Source organism: Cyprinodon variegatus, unplaced genomic scaffold (assembly GCF_000732505.1).
Source record: "Cyprinodon variegatus isolate N-32 unplaced genomic scaffold, C_variegatus-1.0 Scaffold19, whole genome shotgun sequence".
NCBI lineage: Eukaryota > Metazoa > Chordata > Actinopteri > Cyprinodontiformes > Cyprinodontidae > Cyprinodon > Cyprinodon variegatus.
In genome coordinates this window covers 431,916-449,960 of record NW_015150472.1, presented here as the reverse complement: position 1 = coordinate 449,960, position 18,045 = coordinate 431,916, and the positions used below count along the sequence as shown (strand labels likewise).

Below are 18,045 nucleotides of genomic sequence, written 5' to 3'. Positions count from 1 at the left end.
ATTTTAAGGCATGGAAATGAGATGAAATTTCGTTTTGTATACACTCTGTGTATACAAAATGACAATAAATGTTGTCTAAGTCTAAGTCTCTCGGGAGCGGCTACAGGGTTGTGTATGTGCATTCATTTTTTTAAGTGGAGCATAAAATCCTCCCCTATATCTTTAATATCCTCAACCTTAGATAATTTAAAGTAGGGATGACTGTATATATAAGCAAACATACTAACATAGCAGGCTAGCTGTAAGTAGCATTGGCAGTAGGTAGGATCATAACTACAGTGTACCCATCTTCTGATTGCTGCTTCCTGTAGGATAACGTACATCATAAGAGGGCTCAAATCAACTTGAACATGTTAAGCACAGTCACAGGTTCTCAATCTATTACCCACTTCATCCCAAAGGATGTAGTGGGGCAGGGGACTAACATGATGGATATGTATTTGATATGTCAGCAACAACTGCGTGATGCAATAATGCAAATATAGACAAAACCTCAGAAAAAAGTTCCCAACACCCTTTTTAAACTAGTCTGTAAAGATTTAATGTCATTCTTTTGGGAGAAAGAGGGTCCAGCCTGATACTGGTTAGTCAACGCTGTACATGAGTGCATCATATAATAGGCTACAAGAGTTTAATCAGAATATAAAGTTGTTTTTTTTTTTTTTTTTTTTTTACAAATATTTAGAAATTATTATAATATTTTGAAGACTGATAAAATGTGTAATTGCTTTGAGAGTTATTCTGTGAACTTTTGCTGTTTTCTGACTTATATTTCAATCCAGTACATGACCATTTCCCATTATGTTTGCTGGTTTCCAAGGTCAAATAACTCCCAATATTACAATATCGAAAATTAAGTCAGTGAGTCAGCCTCTTACCCTGTCATAGAGTCTTCCCACTTTATTTAACAGTTCCATGAAAAAATCCAAATAGAGCACAGTTTGTAGTATGGAAATTATCAACTAGTTATAATAATATGCTGTTTAGTAAAAAATTCCTTCCGTCCATCCATTTTCTAACACACTTATCTCAAGTGGGGTCACGAGGGGTGCTGGTGCCTATCTCCAGCTGTCTACGGGCAAGAGTATGGGTACACCCTGGACAGGTTGCCAGTCCATCGCAGTAGTAAAAACTTGCTATGAGAGGAATGATACATCTTTCATTTCCTGTGCCAGGTCTTTAATTATTACATTTCCTTCTAGATCTCCACTTTATAAGCACAGTGCACAATATGCTCCCAGTATTAGTTACACAGTCCAGACTGAAAATGCCACCATAGTCTAAAAAAAGCTTAAGTTGAGGTTTGCTGTATATAGTTAATGTGGTGTTCAATAGAGGACAGGACTGTCTCGAAGCATTTTCATAAAAGGTAAAAGGCTCATCATGGCCTGGAAGAGTGATACTAAAATGGAGCATAAAGATAGACAGATTTGGACTGTGTTTCCAGATATGAGAGGAACTCTTCTCTTGGTGAAGGTCACGCTGTGCCTAAAGGCAAGGGTCTAAATGTACTGACGCTGATACTTGTCATCAAATATAAATCATAAGTAAAGGAACAAAACAAGATTCAAGCAGATTAAATAAACTGCCTACTTTGGGTGAATATGCTTAAATACAATATATAAGGGACAAATATTAAGATTGTTGCCTGGGACTGCAATGTCCAAATGAGCCTCCAATCTTAATAAAACAAGCTTGGATGGATAGGAGGAAAAAAATAAATGGATTAAAACTCTTATTGCAATATAAAGCAATATAAAGCAATATAAATAAAAGCTCTGTATAAAGAAGTTTAGAAGTTTAAAAAAAATTGTCACAGTCCAGTTTTTGTGATTTGACACCAGCAACTTGTTACTGCAGCTGTCCCACCTTTTTTTTTCCAGGCACTGCTGTTGTCAGTAGAACCAAGGCGGCCCTGTGGACAGACAGCCGCTACTGGGTCCAAGCTGAGAGACAGATGGACTGCAACTGGGAACTGGAAAAAGATGGTATGGATGATTATACTCTACCCTTTTCTTATGGCAGTGTTGCACGCATGCATTCCTTTTAAATAGCTGTGGGGTGTTTTTTTGTTTTTTTCAGTTTTCAAAAATAGAATTTTAAAGACTAAACATGTCATTATGGGGATTTTATTATGAAAAAACTCACACAAACATTGTTTGTTCTCAAACATAATTACTTTTTTTTTTTTTTTTTGCTTTTTGTTCTTAAACAAAACTATCCAGAAGAGATTAAAAACCTTAATGAATGTTTATTGGGGATAAGGTTCTTGAAATTCACAGATTGACATATTTTGAAGAAATATAGTTTCTACAATTAACACAGTTTTTAAAGCTGTTTTATTACATATTTATTAAAAACTACTGTGTGAGGAAATGACTCATGCAGAAAAAGTTTTAGGCAGGATTACACAAACAGATAAGCATATAGTAACAAAAAAAGTAAAGCAAAAATGTATTTTTTTATATCATAATATTTTTTCAGACTTACCAGCAGTAAGAGTGAACTAAATTTTGAGAAAGCTCTAAATACATTTATTGATTCCTGGTACACCTTACAACCAATAGTATTAGTAATTTCTGGTTACCACATATGAGGATAGATAATTGGGAAAGACCAGTTATGATTCATGATAATAGCTAGCTAACATTTCTAATGACATGCCATCTATCCCAATTGCGATTTCCTGCAAAAATAATAAAAACATTTTTATGACTAACCTTAATTTTGCTAAGTGGGTGTCAGCGTTGTCAATGACAAGTTAGTATCAATATTAACGGAAACAAAGCATTGCTAATTTATCGGTATTGTATGGATAACTGTCTAACGGTTGTGTTCAGTCAAAATAATGATTGTGACCACCATAGTTGTCACTTATTTAAAGTGCTCAACAGGTTTTGGAAACAACCTATGCTATCCACAAAACAAATAAAAACAAATGAATCCATCAATTGATTAATAAGTAAAATATTTGAATGTAAACAGAGTATCTTGCATGCTTTATTCTTTAAACCCACATCCCACAAACCAGCTGCATGGAAACCTCTGCATATTTTCATTAAATACTGATTATCATGCATCTCCTTAAAGTTTGCCAATATTCGGTGGTATCATTAATACATTTTGGATTTGATGTTTTAGTGTCCATCATCAGTGTGGCAGAGTGGCTTATGGCAGAGGTACCAGCAGAAGGCATCATAGGCTTTGATCCCTTCCTCTTCTCCCTCAGTGAGTTTTTACATATTTAACTCAGCTGTTAGTCAATTTTAACAACCATAAACCAAGTAGAAGGAAAATATTAATAGGTGCATCAGACGCCATCCAGATTGTTTACTTTAGAATGAGTCTGTGTAATGGGTGTTATCTTCTGCAACCTGCTCCATTAGAGACCCAGGAAGGCTATGCCATGAGTCTGGAGTCCAGCAATCGTATCCTCAAGTCCATTCCTGATAACCTGGTCGACCAAGTGTGGAAGGATAGGCCGCCTGTCCCACCTGACAACCTCATCCGTCTGCCTGATAGAGTCATACGTGGGTCTTCTTGCATTCACAAATACACATAAACTGCAGCCCAGCAGTCTGTGAGTTGATGAATACCTGCAAACTGGAAAGAAAGCAATAAGCAGCCCTGCAAACAACCATAAAGAGCATGTTTTTTACGGTTGGCTGACAGATTGAACAACTCGAAAGGACAAGAGGAGCCTGCAGATAAGGAAGCTGTCTCAGCGTTGGTCCTATTAGTCTTTATGACTGTAGATTAGAAAAATAGAATGAATAGAGAGCACCACAAACCTAATGGTCTGTATATTTAACTGCAAAAAGTCATCATCGGCATGGTTTAAAGAGCATGTTTGACAGTCAGGATAAGAATGGTTGCTCTTTTATTTTTCGGCAGACTAGATGGAGTCCATTAAGTAATGAAGAATGAGACGATTACTTGAATGTCAAACAAGCAAGGACATAAAAGGGCAAATGTGTTTTTACAGTCAGAAGGTAGACAGCACTTAAACTAAAAAATACAAATCAAACCAGTTTACAGTTTTATTCATTTAGTAAAGATTTTTCCACACTGTAGTTATTACAGTGTTTAATAACTGCCCTTTCTACAGCCATAGAGTTCAGCTTATGTCTAATGGGAATAAGATGAAATTGTGTTAATTCTAAAGTCTGGCATGAATATGAATTAAGTATCCACCGTCTTTGGGTAATTACCATTTTTGCACAAATAGTAAGGGAAATAGTTTATTGTTTTTTTCAAAACAGCATACACTTGATCAAATTGGATGGAAAATGCATTTTTAGTAGTAATTTCTGAATATATCTAACAAATGTAGCTTTATTTGAGTCTATAAGAGATAAAAATGCTTCCAATTTGTCCCTTTTTCCAGTATTTTCCTGTATTTAATTTATTATAACCCACAAGTAACTCAAACACAAACTTTCCCCACATGCTTTTTTTTTTTTTCCTCTGGCTTTAGTTTTCGATGTTTCTACAATATGAATTCTAACCAAAATATACAATTGTTGTTTGATGGTGTGGTGGTACCATCACAATAAGCATAAAATGGGCAAAAGTTAAATGAGTCCGTTGATGCTATTAGCATAACACATAACATGCTTCATCCTTCAGAGAGGACATGGCAGGTGAAGGTGGAACAGATACGGAGTCTAATGACGATGAATCCATACCAGCCCACAGCTCTTCTTCTCTCAGCTCTGGATGAAACAGCCTGTGAGGAAAAAACACTCCTGATGCTGAGCAATTAAACCCTAATAACAAGCAGGAGACAAACAAGAATCAATGATGATGCTTTTTTTCTTTTTAATCTTTTTAGGGCTCTTTAATTTGCGTGGAAATGACATTCCTTACAACCCCTTCTTCTACTCCTACACACTTCTAACTTTAAATGAAATCTGGTAAGTCACTCATATTTTTATTTACTATACATTTATTTATGTCTATTGACTATTATTTATGTCTATCTATTGAACAAATAATGGTTTACATTAAATAGAAGATAGTATTTTTTAAATATTACAACAAATACCCTTATAAAACTGTCCTGTCATTTATTTAAGCATATTGAATAATGTTTTTCATTGTTTCTACAGGCTGTTTGTCCACACAGACAGAGTGACTGAGGACTTAAAGACTTACCTGAATGCATTTTGCAAAGAATCCCTCTGTGTGCAGCTAAAAAGTTACAATTCTGTTCGGAAAAATCTAATGACCTATGTGGCTCAGCCTGGGGTTAAAGTTTGGATCGGTACAGAATACACAAACTACGCACTTTATGAGATTATAACGCCCCATGTATGTATCTGAATTCTAAATATTCACTTTATTAGCATTTAAAAAAATGTGGTTTTATATTAATGCCTGTTTTTGTTGTTATCTAATTTAGGAGAAACTAATGACATCCTCCTATTCTCCTGTGTTGACAACTAAAGCTGTGAAAGATGAGACTGAGGAACGAATACTGAGGGAAGCTCATGTACGTCCCGATTGCAAACAAAAGTCACAAAGATTATTTTTATTTTACCAACTGGAATTAAAAAGTGAGGATAAAACATGACACACATGTCATTCAGGTGAGGGATGCAGTTGCTGTTATCCAGTTGCTGATGTGGCTGGAAAAGGCAGTCCCAAAGGGGAATGTGACCGAGCTGAGCGCTGCAGAATACGTCAATAACTGTCGCAGGTGAGTAAACAAATTAAGTCTTACTCAGGGGTCTGAAACCTGTGGACCTGGAGCCACAAGAGGGTTTTTAATCATTTGCCAGTGGCTCTTCATCACTTTAGCTAAAAATGATAAAGATCCAGCTAATCTTTGTAAAAACAAAAAAAAAGAACTACTAACAAACTGACTGGTTGCACTGAAAAAGAAATTGACTCTAAATATAACAGAAATATGTTTTTTGATCTTTTCTAAATGCTAAAATGGGATTTCAGAAACCAATTTAAAATGCACTTGCTTTTTTTCACAAATTTTGTCCTTCATTTTAAAATATTTGACATGGCACAGTGATTATTAACAAAACCCTTGGTAGGTATCTCTTTAAAGAAGGTCAAATAATGTTCGCGGCTCTAAACTATTTTTATACACTTGACTAATTGTGAAAATGGCTCTTTGGATTGTAGAGGTTGCAGATCCATATTATACATTAATAAGTATAAATACAGCATATTAATATGAAACTCACTTTTTTAAAACAACAAAAGCTTCATTCTTAAAGGGGTCATAGAAAGCAAAACCGAGTTTACCTTGTCATAGATGAATAACGATAGTTCCGTGGATGAAATGGACGTTCAAACCCCTTGCGAATCCAAATGAAGCCCCGAGTTGACGTAAACTTGGGGATGTTGCCTTATTTGGTTCTGGCCTGTACCTTTGTCACTCCCCAAAACTAACATGCAGACCAGCCCACTGGTTCACTGGTCCAAGGGAGAGGGGGGTTTGAAGTGTAGACTGCTGGCCGCTGACTGGACCGGACCTCAGCAGAGAACCATGAGCTGCCCATCCTCAGCAGGAGGTGGGGGACGGGGGGAAGCACGGGGCCGCCTGTGTCTAGGCTACCGTCATCGGATCAGGATTCGGTCTTTCCATCCCTCACTGGCTCCCTGCCCCCGTCCGCCAGGGTTCGCGAACCAGCCCTGGAGCTCACGGCCCGGTTCAAGTGCCCAGTGTGTTTCGACTACGTGCTGCAATGTAGTCGATCAAAATCCAGTGCGATTTTTAAATTCTCCCCGGAAATCTTGTCCAAGAAAAAGAGGACGTCTGGTCACCCTACCATATCAACCATCTCGCTGTTTCAGTGAGTGAGTGCCTATTGCAATGATGCATCTTTGCTGAGCAGCTTCGCTCGTTGTAAACCAACCAATCAGTGCACAGCTCATCTAAATATTCATAGGCATACCATAAAAGGAAGAAATCCTGTCGTTTTATTCTAGGGATTGTAACCAGGCATGCATTAGAGCGCATAGAACAGCTAATATGCCATTATTAGCCCAACCAATGTTACACAGCCTATTCAGAGACCATAAGGACCAGCACCATTACCCCATATAATAATTCTATGACCCCTTTAAATAAAAGATGCATCAAAAGGCTTAATGTTATAAATGGGGTTATGCAATTCAGAGAAACATTACCTGAAGTATTTACAGGATGGAACAGCTAATCCTTTTTCCAATACTAAAAGGGAGTCTTGGAAAAAATAAGAGATGAACAAAAGCCTGCTGCCAACAGCATACGCAGCTCAGCACAACAGCTGCAGACAACAGTTACATTAGTCTTAATTACATTGCTTATATTTAGCTTGGAAAAAAAGCTTGTGCTTCTTAATTTACTGTTGACGTGTGGTAGTAAACTATATCGAAAACAACGTGCCTGTGAGGACTTCCAATAGTGATACACTATTGGAAGTCCTCACTATTGATTGTTTACTTGTACACTTGTATAGAGTGTGTAAACACATTGATTTTTTTGTGTATTATAGATGTATTATTCCTGTATTTAAGTATTTATTAACATATCTATAGATATTTTGGAAATGGGAATAACAGATATATTTATGTTCCAGCAAACAGAAGGACAACAAAGGCCCAAGCTTTGAAACAATCTCTGCTAGTGGACCAAATGCAGCTCTTGCACACTACAGGTAAGATGAAAGCATGTCATCTTCTTTTTCAAGTTCTATGTTTTAATGAGACTTTCCTTATTCCAGCTTGTGTAGGCATACAGTTTGGAATGAATAAAGAAATTCTTAAATGGGTGAAATATTAAAGACAAAAAACAAAAAGAGCTAAGTGCAGTAAGGATGTGTTTGATTTTATATGTGCTCTTATTTTGGTATTAGAGTGAGAACATGTTGTCTGCTAAAGGTTAGGTTTAGGACTAAGGTGTGACTTTTATTTAGGTTAAGGTGAGGTATGCCCTGGTAGTGGTTGAGTTAATGGTTAATGTCAGGTTCAAGGGATAGAAAGGGTTAAAATTGACTGAAAATCAATGGGACTCAACAGATTGCCTTTGCTGTAGCAAGTGTGTTACTTTGTGGGGACAGTGTAAGGCCAAGTTTATACTACCGTATATATATGTTTAAAGCTGATGAAACTGTTGTTTTTCAATTTAAAAAAATTATTTTCCATCCCGCCAAGTTTTTAGAGTGCCTTCATTTTATGTGCATAGATGTAAAACAGGGTGTTTGAAACAAATCTAGCAAATCTGTGCTTCAAGCATCTGATGTGTTTTATGCAAATCAATGATTTCAACGTATTTTTCAGCAGTAGATATAGGCCACTTTGTACAAAATGTTTGTTATGAATACAGCTATTTAACTCCTCTGAACATTCTGGGGCACGAAACATTTAGAAAGCTACATTTTACAATACTGTTGTGTAATCGTTGACTGCATACCCAACATATTTAGCTTTCATCCTTTAAACAGGGGAGATACCAAAAGTGTCTTATATTCAAGGGAATTCCCTTTTGTGTTTTGGATCATTTCACTAGTGGCCCTTTGTTACTGTTCTGTCAGGAGTGACACAAAAAAACCTCTATATGTGATGATAAGCACAGTAAGACCAGAACAACATAAGGCATAACTGTAAAGTTGAAGGAGAAGAGATAATAGTTTGTAAAGGTTTTAGGAATTAAAAATCAGAACACGTGATGTGATACCTTATTTTTTTAAGCTCTGAGTTAACCAAAAATGCAGACAGGAGCTCAGAAAGAGAATTGTGTACAGGTAGGTGACATAATGAAGCAGAACACTTGCAGATGTTGAACAGGACATGGAGCACAGACAGAAAACGGTGCAGTGTAATAGTTAGAAAGTTTAAATAAAGTTAAATGTAAGAATTAAGCAACAAATGATGAGTAACCCAGAATGAATAAATAAATATTGATGCAGAAGTAGAAAAAGACAAAGGAAACAGATAACAGAATCAAAGGATTCAGTTCATAAAATTAGGGAATCAAAAAGAGACAAAAGAGATAATGCAAAAGGAGCTGAACTAAGACACTAAGAAAATACAGATCAAGGCGAATAGATTAAGGTCTTGATCTAATATTGCATATTTTGCTAAAGTAAATCAATATTTTTGCATGTATAAAAATAGGCACATAATTGATAGCCTGTACAAAGTTGATCTAGTAACCAGCCACAATCAGAATTACATCTATGATGTGAATAAAGCAGTACCCACAGTCCAGTTAGCCAGTTAGCTTTCATTAATATACAGAACATATGCTGATCAACAGAACATTAGACGAGGACTTGCAAATGTAATGACTTGCTTCCCTCATGATTTATCAAAGTTGAGTCAGATTGCAGCTGCATATTCACTGCCTATATTTAGAATGTTTGACACTCAGGTGGGAAGGAGGCATGGGTGCTACAACTGGTGTTGCGCCGATGCCATTTTTTGGCCCTGATACCGATACCCGATACCTGGCTGTGCAGTATCGGTATTGGATACCGATACCATACCGATAGCATCTGTTTGAAATTGATGTGTGTGTATATATGAAGAACTGCATACTACTTGGATGTAAAATAATTGCCATCATGGCTTTGTCAAGTTGCTGCCTATCTTTGAGAAACAGGAAAAAGACTAATGCAAAGTAATCCAACCGAAATTTTTATTGCCTTCCTGGAATGGGTGACAATAGTTGAATAAACTTTTAACTCATAACATGGTATCGGTGCCCTATTTGTCGGTACTTGCCGATACCGATACCACCATTTTAGTGCAGTGTCGGGGCCCTGCCTGACACTGGTATCAGTATCGGAGCAACACTAGCTACATCAGATAATATTGGATGCATATGTGTACAAAATTTGGACCATCAATAAGTCAAATAGAGCAGACAGTTTGTCTGTGAAGCAAAAATTTTTTTGGGGGGGAAACTTCTTTTAATACTGTTTTTTGGGTTTTTTTGCATCCAAATGGAATAAATTGGCACACCATTGCAGTTAGTAGCATTTCTCAGAACAGGATTTCTAGTGTGTTGTCCAGCATCACTTTTCACTGATTTATTTATACTTTGAATCCCTATATCAGATCAAGTGAAAAAGTAGTGAGCCTCAAGACTGTCTTTTAAATAACAATCTAAGTATTGAACTGCAGCACCGATAACCATGAAGATTTTCTATAGAGGAGGGAATTTCTCTGTATTAATCACCAGCAAAATGTGTTAGTAGATAATATTGTAAAATATAAAGATTATTTCTATATGTCACAGAAAAAAAGAACAAAAAGAAGATATTCTCTGTTAATTAAAAATTGGTTTTGTGCATCTGAGGTGTTTAAGGAGGCTGAACCAGGACCACCTTTTCAAACTATCCATATAAGTAGAGTGAACCTATGTGTAGTTTTAATCCCAGTATACATAGAGCTGTTCTGTTTGTTAGAGAATATCAGTGAGTGAACTGCATCATGAAGACTACAGTATAGAGATGAGGGACAATGCTGTGGAGAAGTTTAAAGCAGTGGTTATCATCAATCTATCTGAAATTAAAAGATTATAGCACAGCTGTATACCTTCTAACACATGGAGCAAAATGAGAGCCTTAATAGCCAGTTAAAGTTCTACTGAACTCCAAAAACCTGGCTTTAACAGCAGAGCGGCAAAAGAAAGCCTTGTTGAAAGACATACAAAAAATAAAATCATTTGGCATATAGAGAAAATGGCAAACATGTTGAATAAGGTGCTCTGGTCAAATGAGATGTAAACTGAAACTTTTGTGCCCATTCAAAACATAATCTGAGGGAGAAAATCAGCACTTCACATCTGAAGCTTGGTGGAAACAACATCATGATGTGGGGACGGAAATGAGAGTGTGAGATGATAGCGAGATGGGTGGAGGATAATTTAAGTTCTACTTGGAAAGAAAATCACAGTTTACCTTCCAGCAGGACACTTAAAGATACAACCAGAACTACAACTGGATCAACAACTACAAATTATTTCTCAGAATGTCACACACCTGTTACAGACAGAAATCAATTTCAGAATCTGTGCAATGAGCTTGAAAATGGATGTTCACAGACGCTCTCCACCCAGCCTGACCTACAGTAGTTTGCAAAGAGGAATGGGAAGAAATGCCAATAGATAGAAGTGCAAAACTGGTAGAGACCATGCCACATTACTGCAAACTGTGCTTTAAAAAAAAATTTTATTCATAAAGAAAATGAAAGTTTAAAGACAAAAATCTTTTTCTTTTAACTTCACAATTTTCCTTAACTTTGACCTCAAGGCTACAACTAAAACACAATGAAGTCTGTGGTTACGATTTGACAAAATGGAAAAATTGCATTTAACTATTTTTGAGCTGTAACAGCATGAGACTCTTTGCTACAGGTGTGTCAGGAAAAAGATTAAATATTATCTCAGTTACATTGCCTGTTATTTTTCACTGATGATCATCCAACCGCTCTTGTATCTTAGAAATAATAATGTAAAAATAAAAATGTTTCATAAAATTTCATAAAGTTAGAAAATCTTTAATGTTGCATTGTTCAGAACAAAATTTGTCACCGGTGCTAACGTTGAAGAGTTGGAATGTTGGAGAGTTCTTTGAGCTTTTGTATCTATATTTTTTTTAACTGTCAGATTATTTTAAAAAGTTCTTTTGTATTTTAACAGTAAACACTATCAGTGAATTACCAGTATCATTTCCTGTTTTTTTACTGCCATGCAGCCCGTCAGAAGAAACCAACAGGAAGCTGACAGTTGATGAGATGTACTTGGTTGACTCGGGTGGCCAGTATCTGTGAGTAAAGCCAGTCTCTTCCAGTTTTACTTCAGGTCTCGTGCGCTCAAAATGACTCTCACTATTTCTCATTTCTTAGAGATGGTACCACTGACATCACCCGCACGGTTCACTGGGGGTCACCAACAGACATGCAAAAGGTTACATTTACATTAAACAGCTTTTTTTTTTATTCATTTAAAACTCTACGCTAAATTCCATATTTCAAACACATTTTACCGCTATTTATTCTACAGGAGGCTTTTACTCGAGTGCTCATGGGGAACATAGAAATATCACATACTGTTTTTCCCTCAGGGACAAGTGGTGAGTAGAAAACAATAAGGTACTTTCCATCCCTGAACTTTGTTTTTGTGTCACCACTAGAGAGCGATCTTGCTCCACATCATTCTGAGGTGATTGCACTCCTTCTTCTGCTGCAGAATGTTTATTATAAGGTCCTGAAAGAGGCTTTTTGTGTCTCAACAGGTGTGCGCATAGAAATGCTTGGCCGGCGGGCTCTGTGGGAGGTGGGCCTGAACTACGGCCATGGCACCGGTCATGGGGTGGGAAACTACTTTGGAGTTCATGAATGTAAGGCTCTTTATTGGTGTTTTTGATAGAATTGATCAAAAACATTTTACTGCATAAACTAAAAAAACAGAAATACTGATTTATAAAGATATGAATATTTATATACAAATAAAAAAAACACTGCAAAGAGTTTGTATTGACCAGAACTCTGGGCATCAGCTGAGCATTACAAACATTGGAAAGGAATGCACATGTAAGTGAACATTTCTTTTGCAATAAAACCTCTTGTGATGTGGTTACATCACTCGTTACCCACATCAGCTGAACTATGTGACAGTAGGTAAGCATTTTAATACAGCGCAGTAAACAATATTATTCTTTATTTATTATTATTAATCTCCATTCTCTTGCAGTTTTTTTTCTTCTTTTGTTTTATTATTACAGTTAAGAATTTTATATCATGAAACTAATTTTATTATCACCGAGAATTACCCAGAGTAAATATACATTTTAACTGTGAAATTAAGATTTCATTTATTTAACCTAAAAATTTGTTCAAAACTACTTGGCCCAATGTGAAAAAAAATGTCCCTTTAATTTAAAAACCTATTGTGTCACCCTTTACTGCAATAACTGCCATGAATCATTGGTTACTGTGAGTCTTTGATATTGGAGGAACTTTAGCTCAGCTTTCTTTGAAAAAATAGTTTTATTTATCCCCTATTGCCAGTTTTTAATCAAACCAGCACTGTTAGTGCACAAACACTTGACACGAGGTGACAACGCCATTTTTGCCATTAAGAAGTGGACACATTGGTGAGCTTCAGCTCACTGTGATGTTGCATAAGATATGTATGCTTGAGCTACAGGTAAAAACCAAAAAAAAGTTTCCTTGGAACTCTCATAATTATGTAATTTTTGTCCAATCTCTCTTGACCTTCGATCTTAACTGAGAAGGTTTGGCCTGTGAGGCATAGGCTGTGTCCAAAGATTAGCCCTAACCCCTCAATCACTATAAAGAGCGGGGACTATATAGTGGACTTTATATATAACGTTGACTTTATAGCGAACTTAGTTAACTTACTGTTCTGACAGATGATCACTATTTTTTACTCCTAGTTGCTCACATAACTCCGCCTCCACCGCACGGTCTGTGTGACATTTGTCTTATTGGTCGCCGCTGTCGGGTACTGACAGCCTATTGCGACAGTGGGCCGCTGTTACAGCAAATCCCATAATGCTTTGCGAGGAGAGGTCTCCGCACAAATCATTTCATATATCTGCTCCTCTAGTGACCATGGATGATCACCAAAGAAAGCTCTGTGCTTACACCTTGAAGTTTTCTTCTCTGGTTTGTTTTCCTGAAAAGAGATAACTTGGGACGAACTCTTTAAATAACACTTCATAAAGCATATGTGCTAAATATAAGTTATGAAGTCATTAGACATGACAATATATTTTAATAGAAATTGTAATCTTACTCAGATCAGAGAAGTTACTTTGAGTTACAGAAGGCAGCTGCTTACCAACCGTGCTCACATCTCGTGAAGCAGTCAAGTCACAGTTAGAGAAGCATTTTATACATCTCCAGTATGCAACATCATCACATCATTACATCATACACATTAGCAGATGATGAGACATTCATGGCTCCACCTTATCTAGATATTGCACTTTGTTCTTAGCTGAAGGCAACCGCTCTCATTCCATCCCCAACTCTTCACCATGTACAGAATGAGGATGATAACTGTATATAGGTGGTCAGAGGAACTGTCCTAATTGATGATGTGCGAGTTTATTAGGGTGGAATAAACTCACACGTCATAAATGATGGTTATCCTAATAAGGTGCTTTGTGGGAAATTTCGAGTCCACTACTTTTTTTATCCACTATACGTTTGGACACTCATTTACACCATATAGTGCCCTATATAGTGGTTAGGGTGGAAATTCGGACACATCCATAGTAAATGTTTTTACCATTGATACATCTGTAAATACCAGCCACTCCTAGAAAAGGTTACTTACTGTTCCTTGTGATCTATGTTTATGACTAATGTCTCACTGTGTTTTTCATTTTTTTCCCTGGACCCCCAAAAAACTTTGAAAGATACCAATCTATTTGTTTACCCCCCATGTACAGTACAGTAGAACTCAGCTTTTCTGTTTTCACCCATCAATACCCTAACAAAAAACACAAAACCTGTGGTCATCACACATTATTTCAGAAATAAGAAAAATGTTTTCAACTCAGATAAAAAGACAAAGAATATATCATTTGAACTGATATGTTTTACTGTTGCAGCATGTTTGTTGAAAGGTTATGATCCTCACTCTGTTAAGACTTCTAAGGTTGTAACAAGACCAAAGTCAAAACATGAAATCTGGAGCAGAATGGTAAACTTCACACAGCGTCCATTCGGACAGAATTTCCATACCGTGCACCTAAGAGAAACTTGTAATTACTCGGACAGAAAAACATGGCGAGCGAGTAATAGCTCCTACCGGCGAGGGTTTGCAGATGTAAACTTCTAGATATCATATGATATAGCCCATAAATACCAACACTATCATCAGACTGTGAAAAAAACTGAAAAAAATTACTCTCACTCTAAAATGGCATGATGAGACTTTGAAAATGTTGTAAACGGCTGTTTTCTACTTCCTTGTGTTGTGTGGTGTTGTCAACTTGCAGCTTGAAGCTTGTGCTACTCTCACAGGAGAAAATTCAGACATTTTCTTTATTCTATATTCTACTACTGTAAGGAAGTGTGGTTTTATACCTCCAGTACTTTATGTCTAAAGGGACAAAGCTTTTCATGTGGATGCATGGATTCTTTTGGGGTACTGCAGTTTCCTAACAGTTTCCACCCCATAAGTAACAGAGTTTGCATCCATCGAACTCTTTGTTGCCCTGTGATGAAATGGCAACTGGTAGAGGTAGATAATCCAGGTCCGGAATGCAAAAAGCATATAGTAGCTATAACCATTGACAGTGTGCACTAATCACCTGGCTAGGTGAAAAGGATAAAGACAATTTAGTCAGGGTTTTTACTTTGTGGACCTGGATTATCCACCTGCGGGAGCTGGTCAGGGTGTGGCTCACCTCTCAGCAGATGACAGCTAAGGATTGGCACCAACCCAGCAAAGACAAGCACCGAGACACAATGGATGCATAGACAATCATTGGACTTGGGTTATGGTTGATTTTCTGACTTAGTTTATCAATTGTTGAAACAAAGAACAGAACCAAATCTATTGTTAACTCAAAGATGTACAGACATTTCAGTTATTTAAAGTAAATTAAACAAGATTTTTAAGCATTTTTATGACATTTATTTGAACACCATTTCAAAATAGCATGTGGGAATGATTAGGGCAAGGCAAGTTACCTGCATCCTAGTTTAGATTCATTCTCTGAAAAGCATTAAAAGTACATAATGGAGAAAAAGTCTCAAGTTATTCTTGTTGTTGTTGGACCTATGTTCTGATGACCACACCTAAATAGGAACACCCAAAACTGGCTGCCCTGAGCATTTTTGCTTTTTTTTAGGTTAGCCATACTTCAGCAACATTTTGACAAATCAAAATATGTGCTGATCATTTTTTAAAGATATTCATAATAAAAAGTATGAATGTTTTGGTAATCATTGGAAAACAGTATAACAGAGGTTCCTTCTCAGATTCTCAGATCAGGTTTGCTTCCACTTTACAGGGCCAGTTGGATTTCAGACCAACAACATTCCTTTCAAAGCTGGCATGTTTACATCAATTGGTGAGTTGTTTGTAAATTTATCACCTCTTGCATGTTAAAATGGTGCTCATTTCCAGTCAGATGTTTCCTGTCAGTTTTTCTGATAAACCTGAGTTAAATATAAGGTTCTGTCGAAAGCTAGTGTTGAACCTGACTGCATTATGAAGAGCTAATACTGCAATGTTAATCCGCTGCATAGAACAAGGACACTTACTTGTTGAACTGTTCGACCAGACCTGTCACCAATGTTAGGAACTGCAATTATTTCATAAAGTTAGAAAAATAGTAAAAATATATCTTATACTGGTCTTTTAGGGGAAAAAACTGTTTAATTTATGAGAAATGTAATGTAAATACAGGCTGCACAGTGGAACAGTGGGTAGCACTGCTGCCTTGCATCAAGAAGGTTCTGGATTCAATTCCCAGCCCGGGGTCTTTCTGCATGGAGTTGCATGTTCCCCCCATACATGCGTAGCTCTCTCTGGGTACTCTAACTTCCTCCCAGAGTCCAGAAACATGACTCTTAGGCTTATTGACCTCTCTAAAATTGTCCTTAGGTGTGAGTGTGTGCATGAATGGTTGTTTGTCTCTGTGCTGCTGCCCTGCAACAGACTGGCGACCTGTCCAGGGTGTACCCCACCTCTCGCCCATAGACTGCCAGAGATAGGCACCAACCTCACGACCCTGACAAGGACTAAGCGGGAGAAGATGGATGGATGGATGGATGGATGGATGGATGGATGGATGGATGGATGGATGGATGGATGGATGGATGGATGGATGGATNGGATGGATGGATGGATGGATGGATGGATGGATGGATGGATGGATGGATGGATGGATGGATGGATGGATGGATGGAAGATTTCCCCACCCACCCCCACCAAAATACAGAAATTAAGAATTTCAAGACGGCTGTGTCCCATTACATCTGCTTGAAAACTAATACCCAAAGTATAATTAATACCAATGTTTAAAAATGTTTATCACCTTAATTTAGTTTTAACTTATGTTTAACTTTATCTTTGTCTGAGTTTGATAATAAGATTTGTTTAATCTAAAACATTTAGTCTGACTGAGAGGCATAACAGATTTACAGGAAAGCAAATCGTTTTTTATAGTGCTGTATATGTTTATATATGATTTTGTTACAGAGCCTGGATATTACAAAGAGAATGACTTTGGCATACGGATTGAAGATATCGCAGTGATCATACCTGTTCAGACAAAGGTAAAGAGGCAAAACTGTTCAGAAAAATCAGGTGATTGTGCTAAATTGCAGGTGATTGTGAAAAATCAGGTGATTGTGCTAAATTGCATGTTTTTTTTATTTTACATTATGAAACCTCTGTATTTCTCAGTATGGACATAACTTCCTGACATTTGACACCGTGTCCCTGGTTCCATACGACAGAAAGCTTATTGACACTTCGCTCCTCAGTTCAAAGCAGGTGAGCTATCTTTTTACAAAAGCAATGATTCAGTTACGAAACATCAGGCGGATGCAGACTGTTAAACTATGACGGACTGTCGTCAGCTTCCTGTTTTAATTTGTAAATACATTGCTGTGTGACATGGACCCTGTCTTTCTCTTTTCTGCAACACAGGTTCTAGCTTCCTCTTAAAATCCCCATTTCACACTTGTGGTTTAAGTTTCTATGCAGCTCTGAGATCAAAACATAGTCAAAGAAAACAAAACCACGTGAGAAATTTGGCTTTTGTGTTTTATTTCTTTTTCTCCAAAAAAAAATACCTTCAAAGCTAAAAAAAAAAGAAAGCTATAGATAAAACCTTATTTTAACAGATCTATGTCTTTGAAAAAAAAAAAAAAAAAAATAGGTAGCTTAATAATAGATAATTACATCATAACGTCCAAACAATGTCACAAAGTATTTCAAAATACTTAATGGAACATTTGCTTTTAGATGCTTTCAAAATTATGGCAACATCCAAAAATCCTGTTTGGCGCCCTGAGGGGGATACCAACAGACGACCTCAGACC

The 18,045-nt window shown here is 36.9% G+C and overlaps 1 protein-coding gene across 1 annotated transcript in view; it reads left to right on the top strand.

The window, feature by feature from the left end:
- The window catches only part of xpnpep2 (X-prolyl aminopeptidase (aminopeptidase P) 2, membrane-bound), a 22,819-nt gene that overhangs the window by 2,679 nt on the left and 2,095 nt on the right, over window positions 1-18,045 (top strand). Inside the window, exons 5-20 of the mRNA XM_015388507.1 lie at window positions 1,884-1,988; window positions 3,142-3,228; window positions 3,387-3,530; window positions 4,630-4,731; window positions 4,835-4,916; window positions 5,112-5,313; window positions 5,405-5,494; window positions 5,592-5,701; window positions 7,584-7,661; window positions 11,706-11,777; window positions 11,857-11,917; window positions 12,014-12,083; window positions 12,246-12,350; window positions 16,005-16,064; window positions 17,198-17,274; window positions 17,405-17,494. Of these exons, the coding sequence (XP_015243993.1) occupies window positions 1,884-1,988; window positions 3,142-3,228; window positions 3,387-3,530; window positions 4,630-4,731; window positions 4,835-4,916; window positions 5,112-5,313; window positions 5,405-5,494; window positions 5,592-5,701; window positions 7,584-7,661; window positions 11,706-11,777; window positions 11,857-11,917; window positions 12,014-12,083; window positions 12,246-12,350; window positions 16,005-16,064; window positions 17,198-17,274; window positions 17,405-17,494 (1,535 nt within the window). The remainder of the gene's footprint in view (window positions 1-1,883; window positions 1,989-3,141; window positions 3,229-3,386; window positions 3,531-4,629; window positions 4,732-4,834; window positions 4,917-5,111; window positions 5,314-5,404; window positions 5,495-5,591; window positions 5,702-7,583; window positions 7,662-11,705; window positions 11,778-11,856; window positions 11,918-12,013; window positions 12,084-12,245; window positions 12,351-16,004; window positions 16,065-17,197; window positions 17,275-17,404; window positions 17,495-18,045) is intronic.